Source organism: Cryptomeria japonica, chromosome 1 (genome assembly GCF_030272615.1).
Source record: "Cryptomeria japonica chromosome 1, Sugi_1.0, whole genome shotgun sequence".
In the NCBI taxonomy this organism is placed as follows: Eukaryota; Viridiplantae; Streptophyta; class Pinopsida; order Cupressales; family Cupressaceae; genus Cryptomeria; species Cryptomeria japonica.
In genome coordinates, this window is record NC_081405.1 from 663344377 (window position 1) to 663367627 (window position 23251).

Below are 23251 nucleotides of genomic sequence, written 5' to 3' on the forward strand. Positions count from 1 at the left end.
ATTTATATTATTAATAAAGTACTAACCAAAAAAAACAATGAAAACATACTTAAATTAGACATAAGGAAAAAATCACTTCCTCACATGGAGCCCACTATGCATCAAACTGCTAAAGTGGAGGTGAGTATAGTGGAAGTTAGGAATATAAAAGTTTGATTGCCTATGATGGACATGCTCAATGGAACTTAATGTCACAAACACCATGTAGAGAAATATCAACCCTAAGAGTGACATGCTAATAATTAAGTTGTTTGGATATCTCTCAACAAATTATAGGAGGCATAATTAAAGAATATGTACAAGTAGTCTACAAGTTATGGTTGGATCATAATGGTGCTCTCACTATTTCAATCCTCTTTTAGAGTTTAATAGGTTGTCTTCTTTCTTCAAGATCTCCCAAAGGTTCCATTAAAATTACTAGATTTAGTGACACCATTTTGTTTTCACATATTGCTTAAGAATTTCCTAAAGTTGCACAAATTTAGATTCCTATAAGAGTGTAGTTTTTAAATACTTGCAATCCACAAAGCATATCTAGGCGTCTAGATGGGTAAGTATAAAAGCCTAGATAACTATCCATTTTTCTTTGATGACTTGTTAGAGTCTATGCTAACACCTTCACACTACTTGAAATTTAGTTTCCAAATTACCTATAAATTTGTTGTGTTCTTTCATATTTTTATAAGTCCTTGTAAGATTGTAGGGCGTGGTATCGTTTACTACTATAGATGCTATACCTTTGTAATAACTATTGTGGTATTTTCTATTAGAGAGGGTGTGGTATTTGTAATAATTAATACCTTTTATCCACACATATAACTATTGTCTATCTCATAATAAATACATTCGTTATAATAATATAACCAAAATTATACATTACATCAAACAAATTAATAATCATAATTATTTTGTGTGGCCTTGGAACCTTGCCACTTATTAACTATTGGTTCTATATTTTCACTAGCATTTTCCATAAAATAAATCCCTTTGGTGTAAATAATATGTTATTTCGAAAATAATATTTTTAGCCGATAGGCTATTTTATGTGGAGAACCCTCCACTGGTTTCTCCTCATGTCTTATGCCGTGAGTTTAAAGCCGTAATTTTTTTTTGGAAAGGTGTTAGTTGTGCACATTTCCTTGTTCATTGTTAAAATTGCTTTCTAATTTTTTATTTGTGTTTGGCACGACACAACTATCGCATCAACATTGTTCTATGTATTACAAATCTATGTAATCTGCTCACCTTGTTGATGCAATGCAACCAAGGTCTTAGAAGCACTGACTTTGATATCCTCTATAACCTTAAAACAATTATTCACAATGAAAATGGTCTTTGTTCGCTTTGTAAACCACATAGCCCTCCAACTCCTGCATAGACTAGTTTTCGACCCCCCACTCTTAGCAAAATCATTCTTGTACTATCTGCATGTAGCCTAATCAACATAAATAATCTGTTTATCCTCCTCCTCTTTCCCCCCCAAATAAAAGATCCATTTTCTGCAAATTAGAATTGGGTACAAAAAACCCCTTGGAGGGAACGAAACAAAAGCCTTTGGAGAAAATGACCTATTGGGATTTTTGATCCTCATCTTGTGGGCGGAATTGATGCACATTTCTTTTAATTTCTTTGTAATTTTAATGGTACGTTTGCCCACAGGGGTTGCCCATTAATTAAATTGGAACTTAAATCAATCATCCCTCTTTGGTCAAACTCTCATTACTACTAAAATTATCATCAAGTTCCTTAAAATTGAAGATGCGCTCGCTTCGTTACTAAATGGTGAAATTATGGGCGCCCCCTTGAGGCGCACTAGCAGGAACCTCGCCTCAGGGACTCTGGAGAGAAATGCGTTGGCGAGCAACGAAGAAGGTTCAAACTGTAATCCCCACCTACAGTAGAGCCAAAAAGAGGTTCTACGAATCGAGGCGACAAAGGGGTGAATCTCAGTGGATCATGGCAGCAAGCCACTCTGCCATTTACAATACCCCGTCGCTTATATAAATCATCTGCAAAAGATTCTTCTTGTCGACAACTTGAAATTGTTATCCAAGGTTGCTCCAACTAGGCGATTGCATTGATTGAAGATAGCCAATGACACGGGCCCCTATGGTGCAAGAGCACCCCTACTGCAGGTTGAGATTTGCAAAAATGACGTTTTCAAAATCAATTTTTTTTGAGACACCAATTTTTTAGCTTTCTTATTTTAAAAATTCTGAGCTATCAATACTTAAAACCACCACTGGATTCCACAATTCTCACCAATGTTTTCTTGTTAGATATTTTTTGAAACTTGAATTTTCCTATTAATTATTTGATAGCCTTTATGGTGTAGAGGATTTTGTTTAGCGAGGGTTATGAGAACATTAAAACTTCCCTCAAACTTTACTTCAAATTATCTACAGGTTTGGGAAAAAAATGCCAAACTTCAAAAGTTAATTTACTTTTATAAATGTGTATATGTTGCATAGTAGCATAAATTTTTAAGATTTAACTTTTTTTAAAGAATGAATAGTATGTTATTTTTTATATTTTTGTTTTCAACATGTGTGTGTGTGAGAGAGAGAGAGAGACACACACACATTATCTTATATTATTGTTTTGGTAATGATCGGGAAATACAAGCAATCAATATTATTTGAATTTCAAATATCATAGTGCAACACATATGGTATCCCATGAAGGAGTATTTAATTAAATTGTGCATTATAGGAAGCACAAATGGACCCTTGCAAAATGATTCATTTAAAAAACAAATTCAATTTTTGTTTTCTAAATACGATGACCAAGTTTTTCTATCATGAAAGACAAACTTGAAGTGCGTTGAGGCCTTAATATACATTACTTTTTGTTTTAACTATATTGACGTAGAAACTGTGAATGGAGTGTTATTTGTTTTGCTCTTTTTCGAGTAAGTGGGAGAATGAAAGCTAAAAGAAAATACAAGTCAATGGGCCCTAGGTCTACTGGTGATGTTGAATGGTTCCAAATGAGCCCACCACGGATCAAGTCTTGTTGAGTGGAAGGCTCCGACATCATAAAGGATGAGGCTGGGATTGTGTGCCTTGGGCAAATTTGGTGGAATGGATACCCCTCAGTCCTTAGCTCTTAGCCAAAGAGGTTCAGCCTATTGGCTCGTGCCCTCGTATCGGGTGGCAAAAATTACTTCGTGAAGGCCCTCGCTGGGTTGGCAACTCACGGGCTTCATGCCCTTGTTGCGTTGTTGTGCTTAGAGGTCTGGACCTCCATCAAAAAAAGAAAAGAAAAGAAAATACAATATTTTACAATTTTAGTTATTGTATTGTAACAAGTAAAAAAAATTATTTGAAGTTTTTTTTAAATTTGTGATTTGAAATTATTTTTTATTGTAGTTTAGATTATTATCTTTATGATCTTAACATGACAAAATTTATTTTAAAAAATAAATATTAATCATAGTTTTAGTTTTAAGAATTTTTTTTCTCATATATTATTTATTGTCATTTTAGTTTTGTTTTATATTTATACGTTGTATTTAATAATATTATAAAATTTAAAAGAACCAATAAATTAGTCAATAGCATAAGTATTTTGATTTGTAAAGGGGTCATAATTTTTATAATTTTAGCTGGTTAAATAAAAATAATATTGTATTAAGTTTATCTATTTGACTGAGAAAGAATATTTTGGAACTGTATATTTTTAATTATGTAAATGTGAAAGAAATTATGTTATAAATTTATTATTTCTAAATTTAGTTTAAAAAAAATATTATTTGTAAATTTAATTTACAAAGAAAGAAAGTTTAATATTTTAATATGTTTATTGAATTCATTTATGAAAATGTGTGGAATTCTAAGTTTATATTATGTATATGATGAGTGTAGGAAATAATTTGACAAACACAAATAATATTGATTAAGGGATGCAATAGAAACATAATTTTATAAAAACAAAATTTTATGTGTATATTAAGTAAGGAAACTTTTCAATAGTTTGAATAGGTCAATTTATATCATTTTTACAATAAATAAAATTAAAGTGAAGATATTTGATATAACTTTATTAAAATCTATATATTCCAAACATTTTAATTAATCAAAAAAATGAAATGAGAGAAATGATGTAATCCAAGAAGAGAAAAATTAAAACCCAAGACAATACTATATTGAACAAAACTTTATTTCATGAATAAGAACACATACGAGATCAATTTGAGTTAACCAATTCAAAGGGAAGGGAGACACTTCAAACCACTTAGTTGCACTTCTTGTAGTACTAAACGAAGTTTAGTTTTGTATTTACACACCTATTGTGGAAACTTGAATGCTCGTCCAACTATAGGTAGGCTTTGAGGAAGGCTTTCTTGATTCTCAAAGCTAGAAAGAAAATTGTTTCACATCTTTTTATGTCTTTGCCATGCATGCATGCAGGGTGGGTGGAAAGTAAACAAGACTTATTCTAGCTTGTTTTAGCCCCAGTTAAGCCCCTAGGGTTAGCTTACTCTCCCGTTTGAAAAACCTTGGGTAAATTAATTGTTTGGTTAGAGTTTTAGTCATGACCCATATTCCATATCGTACGATATGGTAGATAGGGCAAGTAGATAGGATATGATATAACATTTAATTAGAATCAAAATAGTTATAATTTTATTAGAACTAAATTGAAATAAAAAAGGTTTTTATCAATAGATCTAATAAATTTCATTCAAAATTTGAATATTATTAATATATGACAAAATAAATAATGTTATAAAATAAATTTTATTTGTTACTTTTTTGATCAATGATAAATTTTTTTGCATAAAGTATGGAAAATATTTACATATACTTCCAGAGTCTGAATTATCAAAAGCGGCCCCTGTAGACCCCTACAAACCACTATCCCCCACTATTCTTCCATTACAAAGACACCCTGTAAACAAAACTGGGTGTATTCACCAACCCAAGTTACATTTTTTATCCCCCTACACATATCAAATTCAAACAAAAACCCTTGCATTGAGGGGATCATGAACAAACCCTTGAAAACAAAGACACAAAAAACCTACAATACATGGCGCACGTCGTCTCTCAATCTTTCTCCATCTTCACCACCGAATCTTTTTGCATCAGAGACACCAATCCAACTTGGGGCCTTTTGCCACACAAATGGTCTCTTTCCACCGACACCATTTTCAACTTCTGGTCCCTCGCATTCAAATACTCTTTTAAGGAAGTCCAACCCATATGAGCTTCTACACAACGTTCATCTTTATCCCCAAACACACTCCAAATAATAAATGGCTGCAAAGAAATTTTGACATACTCGGATTGCCTCTAGTCCCTATGATTTACCCTCAAACCAACACCAAGCTCCGCCATCCCCATATAACCGGCATCCCATCATACCATTTTGGCCTCACACAATCCCACATGGCTCTCAAAATCTCTTCCTTTGACCCTAATTACAACCCCCACACCATAAACATTGAAGCAAGGTCGATGTTAAAGTGGTAGCAATAAGCCGCCTTCAGAAAATCCACCCCCAGAATCCATTCCACAATTTGCATAAACAAAGGATCATCGATTTTAAAGATACCGTGCCGCCTCCTCTCATAGACTTTGCCAAAAAAGCACAGTTGTTGCTTCATAGTGACAAGTGAGAAGCTTGCCTCCATGGCACCTGTCAACCGCCCTTTCACCCAAACATCAAACTTAAGGTGAAAATGACCTTTGCAATAGGGAATTTAAAAGAAGATGGATGCCACCTATCTCATGCCATTTAATGATGGTATGGTCTATGCGTCCACACATACCAAATCATGATTATAAATCTCCTTAAAATCCTCAAAAAGCTCTGGGACATTGAGTGTCAATGATGACATGACAGACTTTGACAACGTGTTCACCACTTGGTTCCCACATCTCATCACATGTGATATTTTGAAGTCTTTGAATGAGGGGAGAGTATTAAAAATTAATTTAACAAATTTGTTTAGGTTCCAAGCAATTGCTTTACCTTTCACCAGAGCATTAATCACCAACAAAGAGTCACCTTCCAAATGCAAGCGAGAGACATTTAGTTTTTTAGCCATTTGAATGGCCTCCCAAGCGGCCCGAACCTTCGCCTCATTGTTAGTCCCATCCACAACTCACTTTGCTCCAATAGTTAGCAAGTTACCCTGGGAATCTCTCGCCACAACTCCTATGTCGAACGACCCAAGATTCCCTTTGGATGCTCCATCAAAATTTAGTTTTATCCACCCTTTCTCAAGACATTCCCACAACCCCTTTGAAATTAAATTTGCGGGATGAACCTAGAAAGGTCCATAAACGAACAATAAATTTAATTGTTAATACACACACATACACACACATACACACAGATATATATATATATATATATATATATATATATATATATATATATATATATATATATATATATATATATATATATTCTTAAAATAAAATTTAATTAGACAAAAAAAAATAAATAAGAAATCAATCAATAAATTTTCTATGTAATAATCTTGTTCTTATGAACTCAATATCAAATATCAAATATCAAATAATTTATATAGAGTAAACCTTTGCACCCCCTTTGTGCAAGTGCTAGTATTAAAGCAAATATTGAAAAGCAACACGGACAAATAGAACAATCGACCATCGCAACTTGTTACTCTAAATATCTGTATATCCGGAAATCTGTAAGAACTAATTATTTCTCTAACCAGTCAGCCAGATCTACTCTCTTTTCATTGTTGAGAAGATGCCTCAGAGACACTCCAAGAACAACAATGATCTTGCCTTCTTCACCTATGACGAGAAAAGAAAACTGGGCTATGGAACCCAGAAAGAAAGACTGGGAAAAGACTCGATCAAGCCCTTTGATGCTTGCTGCCTCTGCCTTAAACCATTGATAGATCCTCTGTGCTGCCAGAAGGGCCATCTCTTCTGCAAGGAATGTATTTTTGAATGCCTTTTGGCCCAGAAGAAAGATATCAAAAGGTACGCGCGTTATTTCTTCCCCCTTCTGTAGAAACCCTACTTTTCATTTTCGGTATTTTGGGGTTTACTTTAATTGTTCAGTTTTTTTGTATTGCATTGGACACGATTTTTACTTTCATTGTTTTTGGATTGCGAGTCTGGATCTTCCAGTCAGTTGGGCAATTGGGCTCATTTATATAAATGTTTTTTCACGTCTTTCACCTAGATAAAACGATATAACCCTTCCTTCTATTTTATTACTTTTTTTTTCTTGGATGTTAGGTTTACTTTTTTCGGGGATTTGGGTAATCAGGTATCTCCGAATTGGCTATTTAATCAATTGGTTTTGTCAATTTGTCTTTCGGCATTTGACTTAATTTTTGTTGTGTTTTCTATAGTTCTGGTTTCAAACTACTTTCAAACTGCCAACCAAGATTAAGTCAACACAATTCTGTCTGGCAGTTGACACATCAAAGCTGTGGATCATATAAAAAGGGGGACATTTCAGGATAAATGAATAGAACAAAGATAGATTAGGGTTACTTAGCTCTAGGTGCAGTTTGATGACACTACACTGCTAACTGTCACTTAGTGATGCAAAATGACTTACTTGTATCAGATTTGACTCTGTGGTGATCTCTGGAAAATAGGGAATCGGACTTTGCCTTCCACTGGTGTGTAATTGACCTGACAGGTTTTGTGGTCTGGAAACTGGTTTATTATTGCCTTCTGATATTTAAATTTGTAATAAATAAATTGGTGTTTCTAGACAATTTTGGGGAGCTTGCTAAGTGAGGGTTATGTTCTCCATAATCAAACTCCTAGGTGGACTTATTTGACTTGTAAATGGCTTGTGAACAATGGTTGAAGACAACAAGCAAACATACAATATGCCTATCTTTCAGTAAATATGCAGCTGTTGATGTGGTAGTGAATGCTTAGATGTGCTCTTTAAATGAAGAATCACGACGGTAAGAGTGAGAGCTAGGTGGATCTCGATTCTAGATGATGTCATAATGAATTAGGGTTTGTCTATAATACAACATTCTAGAATACAATTTAAAATATCTTATGCTTCAAGTTGGCGCACAACACCTAGGAAGAGGAGGAGGACGTAGCCCCATTTTGAATTTAAGAGTGGGGTTGATTTTGCATTTTGTTGAACTAAGGTGGTGGATGAGTAAATTGAGGATAATAACTGCTTCTTGGGATGTGTGGAGATAAAATCAGGAATTGTTTAGAAAATGTGTCAAATCTTGTGCGAAAACATTTTACTTGTACACCAGTTGTTGCATAAAAGCTAATTAGGTCAAATTGATTAAATATAAAGATGTATAAAGAATAAGAATTATATATGAAATTTTGGCAAACTAGTAAAACTACTAAACAGTTAAACTTTTAAGTTGTAAATACATTGCAATAATTGCATTAAACATTTTATTTTTGAAATTTGAAGTGAAAATTAACAATGAAAATGTTGAATTTGAAACTTATATTGTCTTTAAAATCTCGTAATGATTTTTACAATGAGAAATGTTCAAAATAACAAAATGGAGTGAAGTGAGGCCTCTATTCATTCCCAAACTCCTCATCACTAGAATTGTTGGACTCCACATGCTCAAGCTCCTCCGAGAAGAAGACTCATCAAACCTAGAAGGGGTAAAGGAAGGAACCTTCTTAGCCATTGAGGAGAGGACACTATTTCATGTATATTGGGAGTAGTAGGGGAATCAAAGTGAAAGGAAGAGATAGAAGGGGTAAAGGGAGGAACCTTCTTAGTCATTGATGAGAGGACACTCTTTCATGTATAGTGGGAGTAGTAGGGGAATCAAAGTGAGAGGAAGAGATATTATCCAAAAAATCTTCAGAAGAAGATTTCCATCATTATCGGGATCAATCACTTGGTGTAATGGTTCATCTACTTTCCACAAGTTGCCTCCCTTGGGGGTTCATGGTATAGAGTTTGGAAAGATGATTTCAGACAATTCACAATCAAATTGCCCATTGCAAAGCATGACCTGCATCTAAAAGCAATACCTTCATAGTCAAATTGTTGCTTCCAAATCTTGTTTCCAATTTTTAAACAAATTTCTTTGTGTAACTTCTTGGAAAAATCCATTCTGTCGAGAATTCTTTCAAAGGTGAAATGTCAAAATGTCTAAGACAAATTTGGGATGGAAAAAAGTTTTTCCAGTGACTTTCCAATTGAAGAAAGACATTGAACAGATGAACATTGAAGTGGAAGGTTCATAAACTTCACCAAAACTAAAGAAAGAAGGATTCGGAAAGGTGATTAAACTTTAGATGCCAAGTTTCTAGAAACAAGAAAGTCATAACCGCAGGAAGTGTTGTTTGTAATTAGGGCGGCGGAATCCAATTGCCTTGGGCATCATTGGAATCCGCCTAAGGGGGCCAGCCCCTTCTCCAACGCATAAGGGCTGGGCCCTATATCTCCTTGCCTCACCTCCACGCTACACTAAAGTCTACACGCCTCATGATAGGGCCTATCCTAAATTTCGCATTAAGCAAATTAATGAATTAAATAATTAAAAGGTTTTTAATTACTTTGCAAAGCCGACATGTTAAAGGGGTTCACTCCACATATAAATGAGCATTCAACCCTCATCACAAATCATTCATTTTCAGCTCTCACTTCATGCGAAATATACAAGTCTGGATATTGCGAACTTCAGGAAGACAGTCTACATCTGCCATATCAGCAATTTGAATCTGCCAGTTGAGCTGTGAATTCCATCATTAGAAGTCAGCGAACTTAGTGAAGATAGTGCGAATTCCTTGAGGGTCTGCAAATCTGGGTTAAAGGAGCAGCAAACCAGCAGCAACCAACTCACATATGACAGCCAACCAATCTGCCATTCTTTCTGTGACAGCAACATCTACTTCTACAAGTTCTTGAGATAAGTGTTGTAATGATTGCATAACCATAATCCATAATCAGATCCGAGGATCTTTTCTGGCTGGGTTTTTCCTCCTAGGAGGTTTTCCCAGGGTAACTGTGTCTTGTCTTTATTTCATTCTCTTTCTTCACAATGCTTAAATCTGAAACTATAAATCTCTAATCTAATTAGCAAACAAATTCTGATTTTCTGAGTTTAGTTAATCTGAAAGTGTTAAAATTTACAGGAAGGTATCTCTATTGAAGGGTTTTTATAGACTACCCAAAATCAATCTTTTGCACATGGCAAATACCCATGCTCTCTTTCAACAAAGGTTCCATTGAATAGACAATCAATTATGGAGCTTAGGCAAACTTGGCCAATTTTTCTGAAATTTACAGATTAGGGTAACTTGCATCAGCCATTCTTTGCTCCCAGCCACCTCTTTTCCAAAATTGCATCAGCCATTCTTTGCTTTGAGCCATTTCTTAAGAATTGACTCTTGTCTGTCTTGGTATCCAAAATTGACAAATTTGAATGAGGATATTAAGCTCCATCCCTGCCAGGAGCCTGCCAATCCACATGAGGCAGAAGAACCTCTGCAAATTCACTATACTGAAGTTGATTTGTAGGGGAGAAGGGGGGCTCTTCTCTGGTAGCAATAGAAGTATTCATACTTGAAGATTGAGAATCCTACGGGCCATTTGCAGTTGGAAATTTCTAATTACCATTGACACAGGTTGTAATACAGAGGCAGAAGTTTGGAGGCCAAAGCTAGATCTATGGTAGAATGCTGAGTAGGGAAACATAGTCTGCCATTGTAGAGAGTTGCCACAAAGGACTTAACCACCATTCATTTTAAGAAACAATTCCCTTCTTTTATAAATTCACTTTATTTATAAATTTTTCTGATTTCTATGCACCGAATATGATGTGATATAAAAATTTCCATATTCTCTTTATTTTTACAAATATAATATAGTTTTTCCTTTCAAGCCATAGTACCAATGCCATTTAAATGGAATGCTACTATGGTTTTTATCCAACAGGATCTGGTTATAATTTTTTCTAATTTCTATGCACCGTATATGATGTGATATGAAAATTTCAATATTCTCTTTATTTTTTACAAATATAATATAGTTTTTCCTTTCAAACCATGGTACCAATGCCATTTAAATGGAATGCTAATATGTTTACATGAGGACTGTGGGGACATGAGAATGCAGTTTCAGGGATGTTGAAAAGTTTGCCAAATTTTTGGGATGGCAAGGGGGATGGCTATTTAAGTAACTTGAACAACTAAAAGCAGCTAAAATCTTAAAAAGAAAATGCAATATGTGGAATTTAGAATAACAATTCTCCCATTTATATCTTTTGAGTAGGTGGTTTAGCATTTTTCTTTAAAATGTTAACTTCTATTTTTATGCACCAAATGGAGCAGGCTGTCCAATTCTGAAAAGTGGGATATCCAACTCAAGTCCCCAAGTCTCCAAGTCATTAGGATGTCTGGGACATCACCTAGACCGCAAGGGATGCCTCCCCATGGAATGGTAGGATTTAATGACTGGTTTCACTTTTACCCCCTCGTCCTCCCTTTCCTCCCGTACTTAGTGTACCCTTTTTACTTAGAAGTTTTATTTTTGATATTTTTCAATGTATCATTGTTTTTTATAATGTGGATACGCATTCCTTTCTGAAAATCAGTGATCTCCCATACAGCAGGCATGGAAAATCGACAGTATGTATTCTTTAATATGCATTGTGTGATCATTGAAGCAATTGCTGCTGCTCACATTGAAATCAGAAACAGTTGTTTGTCTCATCAAAATCAGAAACTGCACGAATTATTCATGGTAGAGTAAATAGAATTTAATGAATTCTTGGGAAGCATGAAGATTCTACTGCATGCTAGTTAGTTGAACAAAAAAATGACTGTCTATCATTTGGACACAACATTGTTAATTTATTTAAGATATTTATTCTGTGTATCAAATAATAGCAGATGATCATTTGGACACTCCCCATATCTGGTACTTTGGACAAGAATAAATATTTACCCTTGTTTGGGTCGGCCCTATTTGGGCAATTTATGTAACTTGTAATTATGTAATAGGGCTGACCCCTAGCTTGCCGGTTCGGGTTCGAAGAACCGGTATGCCGGTATGGCAAAATTTTGAAAAGGCGTTTGGGTTCGTTAGTACAAAAACATGTCACATAGCATGAATATAAACAACATAACAAACATAAGCCTGTAAGCATGAATTAAGATTAGCATGTCACATAGCATCATATAAACAACATAACAAACATAAACTTTTAATCATAGCATCATGATCATACCATAATAGCATCATATACATCAAGTTTAATATCAAAATGACAAAATATTCAAGTATCATCGTTTCAACTTTCAACAATATAAAGTTTAATCATCAAATGGATCAGCTAATTCATCCTCCTCCTCCTCCTCCTCCTCATCCTCCTCATCATTGACATTGACATTAGATGAGCCAACGCCACTTGCACTTGCACTATAAGTTTGCTCGCCCTCCAAGTCATCGAGTGTCAACACAAGAAGTTGAGAAGCGGGAGCATCCAAATCGGTATGCTCTGGCTCTATATCCCACATTTTCGTTTCCCCTTGTGTGTAGTCACGTTGTTTGTGTGAAAGAAGACGTAGGTTGGAATGCACACATACTGAATTCTCTGCTCTTTTTGATAGCAACCTATTGCGCTTTATTGAGTGGATGAAAGAGTATGTGCTCCAATTTCTTTCCAAAGCAGATGAACTAGCAACCTATGAAGACAAAGTAAACAATTAAAGTTATACATTAATAAAATTAAAATTAAAAATTACTAGTAACCTATGAAGACAAAATAAACTATAAATAAACTTGTGATAATTTTAATTAATTAAACTTACTCGTGATAAAACTTTTACAGCGAGGGGTTGTAGGTGTTGGAAGCATGCACCATGGAAGTACCACCAGCTATGAGCATCCTTCTTGGATCTGTGACGAAGTGCCTCAACACTTAGACCATTCCCATTTGTGAATTCTATGAACTCATTTGTAACGATATCTCGCAAATCATCATCAGGATATAGTCTAAGAAATGCTGCCTTGTACCCATCAGGTACTTCTACATCTCTCCGTGGTGGAATCCTTCCTAGTTTATCAAGAAACTGATTGCTATAGTACTTTGGTGTCAATGCATAGGCAAGAAGATGCAAAGGAGTGGTCATCTTATTCTACCTTTCTACAATAATTGCTTTCACTTCTTTGAAGAATTGCTCCTCGGGGTCATTCTCTTTTGCATTTATAGTGAACTTAATTTTTTCAAGCATTGAGTCAATGCCATCATAAATCTCACCAATGCAAGGTCTATCCATGTCGGTATAGCGAATCATACTCATAATGGGCTTAGTGATACTTAGGAGATATGTAACAAGATCCCACCATTTCTCATTCAATATTCTCTCCCTAATTTTTTCTACCCTCTCACTGCTACTCTGCTTCCATACAGTCCAATTGTTGCTGATCACCATATTGCATAGTGCCACTCTAACTTTCACAAGTCGTCTTAAGACGATTGTGTATGATGCAAAACGGGTCTCAGCAACCTATAACACAAATTAATGCCAAAATGATTAAAAAATAAAGCCAAACTTTAAAGAAGAATACACAATATAGCTTACACAATGATATTATGAACATTGAAATTAAAAAAATCAGAAAATGTAAAATTAAATTACTATTTCACTTACCTTCAATAGCTCCAAATTCGAAAAGGATCTAAAAATCCCTTGAGACATGTGGTGGTTTGTGATGAACATCTGGATGTCCTCAGCCTCTGCATACACATCTTTGATCCATTTTATTTTAGTCCCAATCCTTTGTAGCATAAAATTGAGTGAATGGACCGCACAAGGTGTCCAAAAGATGTGATCATAGCGTTCCTCAACCAACAAACCAGTAGCTCTACAATTTCTTGCATTGTCCGTTATGACTTGGACAACATTGCGGGGTCCCACTGACTCAATGGCGGAGATGAGAATTTCTGCAATAAATTGACCATCTTTTACTTGGCCCTCACAATCCACAACTTTCAAAAACATTGCCCCTTTAGGGGACACCGCTATGACATTGATCAAGGGACGATTTTTAGCATCTTTCCACCCATCTGAAACAATTGTTACACTTGTCTCTGCCCATGAATCCCTTATGGGTTTCAATGCATCTTCAACCCTCTTCACCTCTTTGTCCAATAATGTTCTACGTACCTTCTCATAACCGGGGCCCTTATACCCTCTTGGAGCTTCATTAACACTTTTTATCATTTGCTTCCAATATGGGGAGCGAACTACATTGAAAGCCAACCCATTTGCACAAATGCACCTTTCTATATCTTGGTCAGCAATGTCTCTACTCTCATTTTGAAATGCGGTTTCTAAAGGCCCCTTTGTTCTTTTGTGTGTCAAGGGTGGTTCATTTTCAGGTTCATTTGTGGAAAAGAAGGTGTGGTCTTGTACTACAACATCGGATGAGATGGGGCTTGCATTCCCCTTGTTTTCTTTGCAGAGGTTTGAGTTAATCTACGGGCTTCTCTCTCTTCTGCCTCCTCATGCTCCTTAAAATATTTCATCACTATCTCATTTGGTATAGGGTTACCATCTTTTCTAGGGCATTTTTTGATGCCTCTTCCTTTTATTCCACACAAATGGCCTACTACCCGATAATATGAACTATTACGTTCAATACCACATCCTTGGCATCTCCAACGGAATCCCCCACCTTTTGGAAGTGGGTTTAAAATTTCAACATACTTCCATAAGGGAGAATTCGGATCATTTCTTTCTTTTGTAATTGTTTGTTCATTGCCAACGGAGGAAGAGGTAGATGCCATTCTAGTTCCTATGGAAAGAAATAACATAAACATATTCAAAAACAAAAACAAAATAAGGAAAAACAATTAATGTTTCATGTTTGAAAATTTGGGAAACAAAAATAGTTGGAAAAAATTGTTAAAAAATCTACCTCTTGTAGGCAATGGGAGCTTGCAAATGTATGGAAATGATGCTGCAGCACTTGTTGAAGCTTCAAAAATCAGTTTTCAACTCCTCCTATTTGATCTTGGAAGCCAAATTTTGTTCACCCTTTCTTCAACCTGTTCTCATAAAACTTTTGCTTGCAACATAAATGAGGTGAAATGAGTGAATATAATGTTTTAGAAGTCACTTTTAGGGTATAAGTTTCACTTTTTACATGGCGGATTTAAAAATAAACTAAAATTTTGCATAAAAAAGTGCGTTTTGGGCTGCCCAGCTGTCCGGGTTCGACCTGGTTCGATCTTGGTCCACCCGGGTTCAAACCAGGTCGAACCTCCTTTGGGAAATTCGAACCTTGGTCGAACCAAGGCCGGACCGGACCCGAACCAGGGACCCGGACCGTACCGGACCCGAACCAGGGAGGGGGGGAGGCGAACCCGGTAAGCTAGGCTGACCCTATATTGGGCGCCAAGTTTAGAGCACTATATTATTATTAATTGTCATCTTTGCAAGGCCATCCTGAGGTATCCAATAAGGTCTAGGCACATATAAATACAAGGTTCATTCACACATTCATACACACCTTCATTCAGCGATCAATCACCTTCAGCAGAGCAGCGAAATACTTCTTCTGATCAGCGAGTATATACCAAGAGCAGCGAACTCATTTCTAAGAGCAGTGAATTCATTCCCAAGGACAGCGAACCAGTTCTGAGCAGCGAATCTCAATCATGGTAGCAGTGAATATATACCTTCAGCAAGTGAACTGATCTAAGGCCAACGAATCATTCTCAGACCAAGCAAAGTATCTCCTTATCAAGCAAATGGTCTACATCTGATTGGTGAATCACCTGCAGCAAGGATCATGCAGATAAGTTGCCCTAAGTGCAGATTTGGTTACTGCTGTTCATGCCCTAGTTTTGGAATTATACTGTGCTGATATATTGCTTCAAGTGTTGAAGCAAAACTTGTAAGATACATACTGTTTTAATCTAATACAACTGAGATTTTGATTTCTGGTTTTTTCACCTCCAAGAGAGAGGTTTTCCCAGGGTACGGCTGTGTTCTATGTGTTCTTGTTTTATTTTCTGTTTGCTGCTTTCAGTCTGATCTATAAAATCAACAGGTACTTTGGACAAAATATTGCAGGCTGTATTTTATAATATCGATCTTGTTTTTTTTTTTACAACATGCTCTCTTCAAATGAGGGAGAGATCCTCTTCCAAACTCGAGGATGAGCAATTACATTGCATGGTGCTCTTGGGCATTGGCCACCAAATTATGCTCACCTCAAATTTATGGCTTATGACAGGTCTTGTCAATGGAGCATTAGGCAAAGTTATTGCTTTTGTTTACAAAAGTTAGCGAACTGCCAGAACTTCTAATCTTTGTTGTCATCAAGATTGAATGTTGTAAACTCACCCTGGGATTTGAATGACCAAATCTTATGCCAATCATTCTGGTCACTTGTGGTAGTATCTGCCAACTCCTATCTAAAATCCCTATTAGCGTGCCTGTTGCACATTAATTGCAATTGCTAGTAAATATATTGTTTCCTGTTTCATCTCCATTGCACTTATTGACATCTTAGCTTCTTATATAGCTGCCCTTGCTATCTCGAGCCCTTTTTTCATTTGTTAGATGCTAGTGAATGCTATTGCTTGAGCTCTCTTCCTCGTGAGGGTGTTCTGAGCTTGATGTTTTTGGTCCTTGCATAATCTGAAGGGAGTTGCTGACAAGGAGATCAGCCTGTGTAACTTTGTTGACTGAAAGTGGTGAAAGAATAAGCCTGTGACAGTGGATAGAAAATGGTATCAATGGCAGCAGCTTAGCTACCCTGGTTGATCCGGCTTGTACAGAGAATATAAGTAAAAGAGAAGGTGAAAGAGAAAATATTGTTAATTTATTTAAGATATTTTTTTTTTGTATCAAATAATAGCAGACGATCATCCAAGTTTGAACCAGGTGCTAACTTGGTTGGTCAATATTAAACAGGCTTGAATGGACTCTAAGCTGGGATTTTAATGTTTGCATTAGTTTAATTTGTAAATCAACGTGGACAATAACTCTTATGTAAGGAGATCATTAATTACTTTGACCACAGTCCTCTTCATCTAGAAAGTAAGTTGGATAATAGAGTATAGCTGGTCATTCCAGTGATCAAACAAAGGAGAAATGCATTAAAGCAAATGAAGTTCCTTGAGGTGTACTATAGTCTTGATGCTCCTTATACCTGATACTCAAAGACACAATATTGCAGGTTGTATTTTGCAATATTCTGATTTAGAATTTGTTCTTGTCGACAACACCCTTTCTAAAGTCCTTGGGGATGCTAGTTGCATGATGTAATGCAGTCATCAATTTTTCTCACTTAAAAATTTCAAATTGATGGGTTGCTGCAGGTCTTGTCAATGGAAAGTTGTTGCTATTGTTTACAAAAGTGATAGCAAACTGTCAGATCTTGAAATTTTTGTTGTTATCAAGTTTGAATTTAGTAGACTGACCTTGGGATTTGTATGACATACACCTTGTGCTGATCATTCTGGATACTCATGGTAGTCCTTGCCAGTTCCTGCTCAAATACCTATTGGTGTGTCCATTACACAAGTGTGGTTTCTAGTAAATATGTAAGTATATGTTCAGGTTGGAGTGAATGTAGGATATAAATTTGGTTCTGTTAATGTGTTTTCTTTTCTATTTTTTGGTACTTCTAGTGGTTGTATTTCCAGGTAAAAATACCAAGGGTTTTGGTATCTTTTTGTATTGCTGTTTAAAATTAGTGACAAATTTTTTTGTGTATGATGCTGGAACCTTGCTTAATGCAATGTGTTTTTTGACAGGAAGCGTGCAAGTTATGCCGAACAGCAAAAGCAAGAAAAAGAAGAGGAAGAAGAGAAATTGATGTTGAAGAGGCAGCAGGAACTTGATGCATTTGATCAACAAAACAATGGTGCAGTACCTCAGTACAATGACAAGAACTATGTTAGAGATAAAAGTAGTTTTCATGGGGCCAATAGTGTTAGAGTGACCTCATTTGAAGAGGAAGCTCTTCGGACGATGAAAGCATTTTGGTTGCCTTCTGCAACGCCTGATGCACCTGTGAAAGTTGAAGCACCTTCAATTGATACAATTTGCCCAGAAGGTAAAGAGAAGCTCAGGCTGAAATCTCTGTTCCCTGTTATTTTCACAAAGGATAAGCATGAGAAGCAATCTGAGGCTTTGGGCGCGAGTCATATTTGCCCCAGCTGCAAAGATACATTAACAAACAGACATGCATTGATGGCTATCAGCACATGTGGTCACATTTACTGCAAAAAGTGTGCTGAAAAATTTGTTGCGGTGGATAAGGTTTGTTTTGTCTGCAACAAGAGCTGCAAGGAAAAACATTTGATTGCCCTAGAGAAAGGAGGCACTGGATTTTCTGGACACGGGGATAATTTAGAGGCAACTGATTTTAAACATGTTGGAAGTGGTTCAGGCATGGGTCTTATAAGGCCGACAGTTAAAACATGAGCAGGAGATTGTGTTTTGAATTTATTGTACATATATACTTGACATGTTTTCTGAATTTATTGTTGTTATATTCCTGGAACTCACTGTTGTTTTATTGTCCGATTGCTGTTGAGCATGCCTTCCAAGATGGGTAGGCTGTGGTTTGTTGTTTTGATTTATAGATGGTTTACCTTGAATTATCTGTGTTCTTTGTAGCAATTTAGTAGCTCAACATGTACTAATGCTTCAGGGTTTATAAAATTTTCGACCCATATAAAAAGCGCCAAGGACAATCTTCTATGTACTTATTTGAAATCGTTGTATTTAATTTCTATTTGAATTTATATATATATTTTTAAATAAATATTTATACAATCAATATTTGTTAAGGGGAACTAACACCTCTCACATAAACATTTTAATAAATTAATTAGATTGAGATGTTGTGCCTAACCTACATTTGTAGTGGAAGAACTATTTATACTATTCTCACACAACTAAAACAAATATTAAATAATTATATTAAATAATTTTATAGTATTCTCAACACAACTAAATTAGATATAAAAGGAAACGTTACTATTTATTTGTAAGTAGATATTAAAATTCTCACACAAAAATAAAATAGTGTAAGTTAGAAGGAAACATTGAAATAACTATGGAATGAAAATATTGAGTAAATAATGTGTATTTAATTAAAATAATTAAATATTTTTTACAGTAAATAAATAAATTGTTAAGGTATAATGTTTTTGTAGAAAAAATGTCATTATTGCCTCATTGGATAGTTGATTTCCTCTACATAAGATGAATTAAATAATCTTGACTTCGGCAAATAAATAAATAAATAAAACAAACAATAAAATAAAATAAAATAAGAGAGTTATCTCATAAAAATAATAATTTATATATTTATATATATAGTAAATATAAGAGCTTTGCATCAACAACTCTTTTTGATCTGAACTCTATTGAGGATTAGTTGAGCTCTGCTATCTGGCGAAAATGCGAATGCAGCGCGCAACGAACTTGTCAAGATTTTCGGCGGGGGGGTGCAGGCAGGTGTTTGCAACATGCCCGAGGAGCATCTCAGTCTTCAGTCCGCCGTGTAAGAAAATCCCTGCTAGAAACATAACGCTGTCAAATGAAAGGAGGGATGCGATTTTTAGAGAGGGCGATTTAGGGTTAAATGATGCAATTAGGGCAAAAAATGCCGATGCCCTGCCGCTACCCTCCGATGGAAATTGGCAAGTGTTTCGTTCGAAAAGAACCATGAAAAAAATGGGCAATCATAGAGAAACATCTTTAAATGTTGAAAGACTCAAACACACTGCCTCAAAGCAATCTCCGACAACTGGGGCTAATTTGGTGCCGCTCGGGAAAGTTAGAACTCTTGAGCCAAAACCTAATATTAGGCAGAGGCGTATATGCAATATTCCGGCTTATCTGATGGAACCCCAATTCAATATATACAGCAAATGTGGGGTTTTTGTAAAATGGACTGGAATTGGTGAAGATACAAAAAGGATTGTCGACTGGTGGTTGGCCCTATATCCGGGACAGGTAAGTATCACTATCCTGGAAAATAATTTTCTTGCAATTTTGTGTGATAATCAAAATACAAGGAATAACATTATGTATGGTAAGGTCAAATTGTATAGAGGCTATGGTTTTTTTCGATGTGAATGGATGCCGAATTTTGATCCACATGCACAGAATTTAAACAAATACCCAAGATGGATTAATCTGGGCTCATTACCAATCGAATATTTGGATTTTAAAATTTTGGAATTCTTAGGGGAACAGTTTGGGTCCTTTTTGGGCTGTGAAGGATTAGAAAGAATGGATTTAAACAGGAACACCAAAATCTTAGTTGAATTTGACAGTAATGCTCGGGTCTTGGAACCCACCAAGCTAGTAACAAACAGGGGGGAATGGAACATTCATCCCACTTTCTATGATGGGGTCATAAATGAAACTGATATTTGGCTGAAGTCTAGCCCGGTACTAGTTAAAAGTATCGAACAAAAGGAAAACCCTCTTTCAGATCAGAATGAAAAAATCACATCAAACTCTATCCATGAAAATGCTAACTGCCCTCCTGTGGCTAACACAGATGAAAATAAACACAATAATCGCAGTAATATTAATGATCTTGATAAGATAATAGATGAGGCAAATTCCATTAAAGAAGAAGCCTTAGTGGAGATGTCAAAAAGAATCTCCGATTCGGTGGATTCATTGAAATCTCCTTCTGAAACAAAATCAGTCAAAAACTTGGGGCAAGATAATGAGGCTGATCAAGAAGAAATGTCTTCTAGAATGGCTGCTGTTATAGAAGTATTCAATAATAATGTAGTTGAAAATCTTTCCCCGGAAGAGGAAGATGAGAAGAGGTTTCTAATTCAGGAGCTTCTGGCCTCTATGGAAGAGGAAGAAAATAATGAAAATAGGGTAGGAGATATCTCCCCTCTCCCTGTCAATGACTACACAGTAGCCCAGTCCCAGCTGGGAGAGGATGACGGAGAAGGAGTGATAGTTCCCCAGCAATCCTTAGGAATAACAAACATATATGACGGGAAAAACTTTCCTGACTGCGCTAGAGAAGCTAAAAGTAGAGGCAGAAAATCTTTGAGCGAGTTAAGGTTGCAGGACGGAAATGCAAAAGACCAAGGCAAATTAACTGCCTTCTTTGATGCTGGGAAGGGGAAGGGCCTTCCCACGGTCCAATGAAAATCTCTTCGTGGAATGTTAGGGGTATGAATGCCCCTAACAAACAGCGTCTAATTAGACGCAACATCATAAAATGGAAACATGACATCGTTCTCCTTCAAGAAACTAAATTAGCCCTGGTAGAAGCTGAGGCTTTTAAAAGGAAATTAGGTCTTCTTAGCTGTGAATTTGTGGAAGCCAGGGGTGCCTCTGGTGGATTAGGTATCATTTGGAATCCGCGTCGTATATTATTTTGTCCCATAGCAGGAAACAGAAACTGGCTATTGGGAAAGGTAAGAAGCAAACTCAGCGAGCTTTCATTTACCCTAATTAACATCTATGGCCCGATTCCAGATGCTGGGAAACGCAAAGTTTGGTCGGAAATCTCGTTTATGATGGGGCTAGATCCCTATTCCCCTGTTATCCTAGGAGGGGACTTCAATGCTATCCTAAATCTATCAGAAAAAAAGGGTGGTATTCGTAGGGAACCGCAGTCCTTAAAAGACTTTAGAGAGTGGGTAGCTCATAACAATCTGATTGATATAGAAACTAGTAATGGAGTGTATACCTGGTACAATAGAAGATCAGGCTTTACACAAATCGCTGAGAGACTAGATAGATTCCTTTTTAGAGGGAATCTGAGCGATCTAGCGGTTAACCTCACAGCTTCGTTACTCCCATCTTCAGGATCTGATCACTATCCTGTCATTCTCAATATTGAGGGAGAGGCTACACCGAGGTGTTGCCCCTTTAAGTTTGAAAAAATGTGGATGCAAAATCCGGATTTCTATGATCTCGTAGCCAGGTGGTGGTCTGAGGTTAATTTTCAGGGATCAAAAATGTTTTGCCTTGTTAATAAGCTAAAACATCTTAAAAGCAAGTTACTGAAATGGAATAATGAAGTCTTCGATAACATTTTTGAAACCAAAATTTCATTAGAAAAAGAAATCGCTGGCCTAAATGAAAAAGTGTTTAGACTAGGAATGGATCAAGATAGCTTCCTCAAAGAAAAGGAGCTCCTCGGGAAATATGAGGACAGGTTAACAAAAGAAGAAATTTTCTGGAAACAGAAATCTAGAGAAAATTGGCTTCAAAATGGGGATAGGAATACTAAGTTCTTCCACAACAGTACAAAAAACAGGAGGAACACCAATAGTATTCACAAGATCATGAGTAATAATGGTATATTTCTGGAAGATCAAAAGGACATAACTACAGAAGCGGTGAACCATTTCAAATCCCTATTCAGTTCGGAATCTTCCCCTAAAGACGCCAATTTAACTTTGCTTAGAAATATTCCAAAGATCATAACTGAAAACCAAAACAAGGCGCTTAGCAACAAATTTTCAGATTCAGAAGTAAAATTAGCTTTGGGGCAACTTAACCCTGATAAAGCTCCCGGCCCCGATGGCTTTCCAGCTTGCTTTTTTCAAAAATGCAGGCACATTATTGGAAAGGAGGTGGTGGATGCATTGGAAGCTATTAGAAACTCAGGAAGTATTTTAAGGGAGATCAACAATACTTTCATTACTTTGATTCCTAAGAAGGAGGAATCAAGTAACTTTGATGACTTCCGACCTATTTCCTTATGTAACACAATCTACAAGCTTTTTACTAAAATTTTAGCGAATAGATTGAAGGGCATTCTCCCTTGCATAGTTTCAGAGGAACATACCGGATTCGTTCCAGGTAGATCTATCTTTGATGGCATTATTGTTGCCCAAGAAGTCATGCACTCGCTACAACAAAATCGTTCAGCTGCTATGATGATCAAATTAGACATCAAAAAGGCATATGATAAAGTCGATTGGAGATTTTTGTGTAAATGTTTAGAATCCTTTGGTTTTTCTAAACAATGGATCAATTTAATATTCGAATGCATCTCATCTCCCAGGGTGTCATTACTTATTAATGGTTCCCCTGCTGGCTTCTTCCAGATATCTAGAGGGATTAGACAAGGAGATCCTTTATCCCCTTTCTTATTCATCATAATGGCAGAGGGCCTTGGGAGAATCATTTCTTGTGCTCGTATGAATCAGATCATTAAAGGTATTAAGATCACTAATGGAATGGAGGCCATTACTCACCAGCAGTTTGCTGATGATACAATGCTGATGGGTTGTGCGAATAGGACGGAAGCCATGGCCTTC

At 36.1% G+C, this 23251-nt stretch overlaps 1 protein-coding gene across 1 annotated transcript; it reads left to right on the plus strand.

Moving 5' to 3' along the window:
• Positions 1-6587: 6587 nt before the first annotated feature.
• LOC131071976 (E3 ubiquitin-protein ligase CSU1) lies at positions 6588-18589 on the plus strand. Its single transcript, XM_058007970.2, has 2 exons — positions 6588-6971; positions 17738-18589. Exons 1-2 carry the CDS (start codon positions 6733-6735, stop codon positions 18408-18410), a joined length of 912 nt encoding a protein of 303 aa, XP_057863953.2. The 5' UTR covers positions 6588-6732; the 3' UTR covers positions 18411-18589.
• The last annotated feature ends 4662 nt before the right edge of the window (positions 18590-23251 follow it).

What these genes read in the sequence shown, in the direction of transcription:
- LOC131071976 (XM_058007970.2), top strand. Translation starts at nt 6,733, where the DNA reads ATGCCTCAGAGACACTCCAAGAACAACAATGATCTTGCCTTCTTCACC. An exon ending in CAGAAGAAAGATATCAAAAG is followed by an intron (nt 6,972 to 17,737) that starts GTACGCGCGTTA and finishes GTTTTTTGACAG; the next exon opens with GAAGCGTGCAAGTTATGCCG.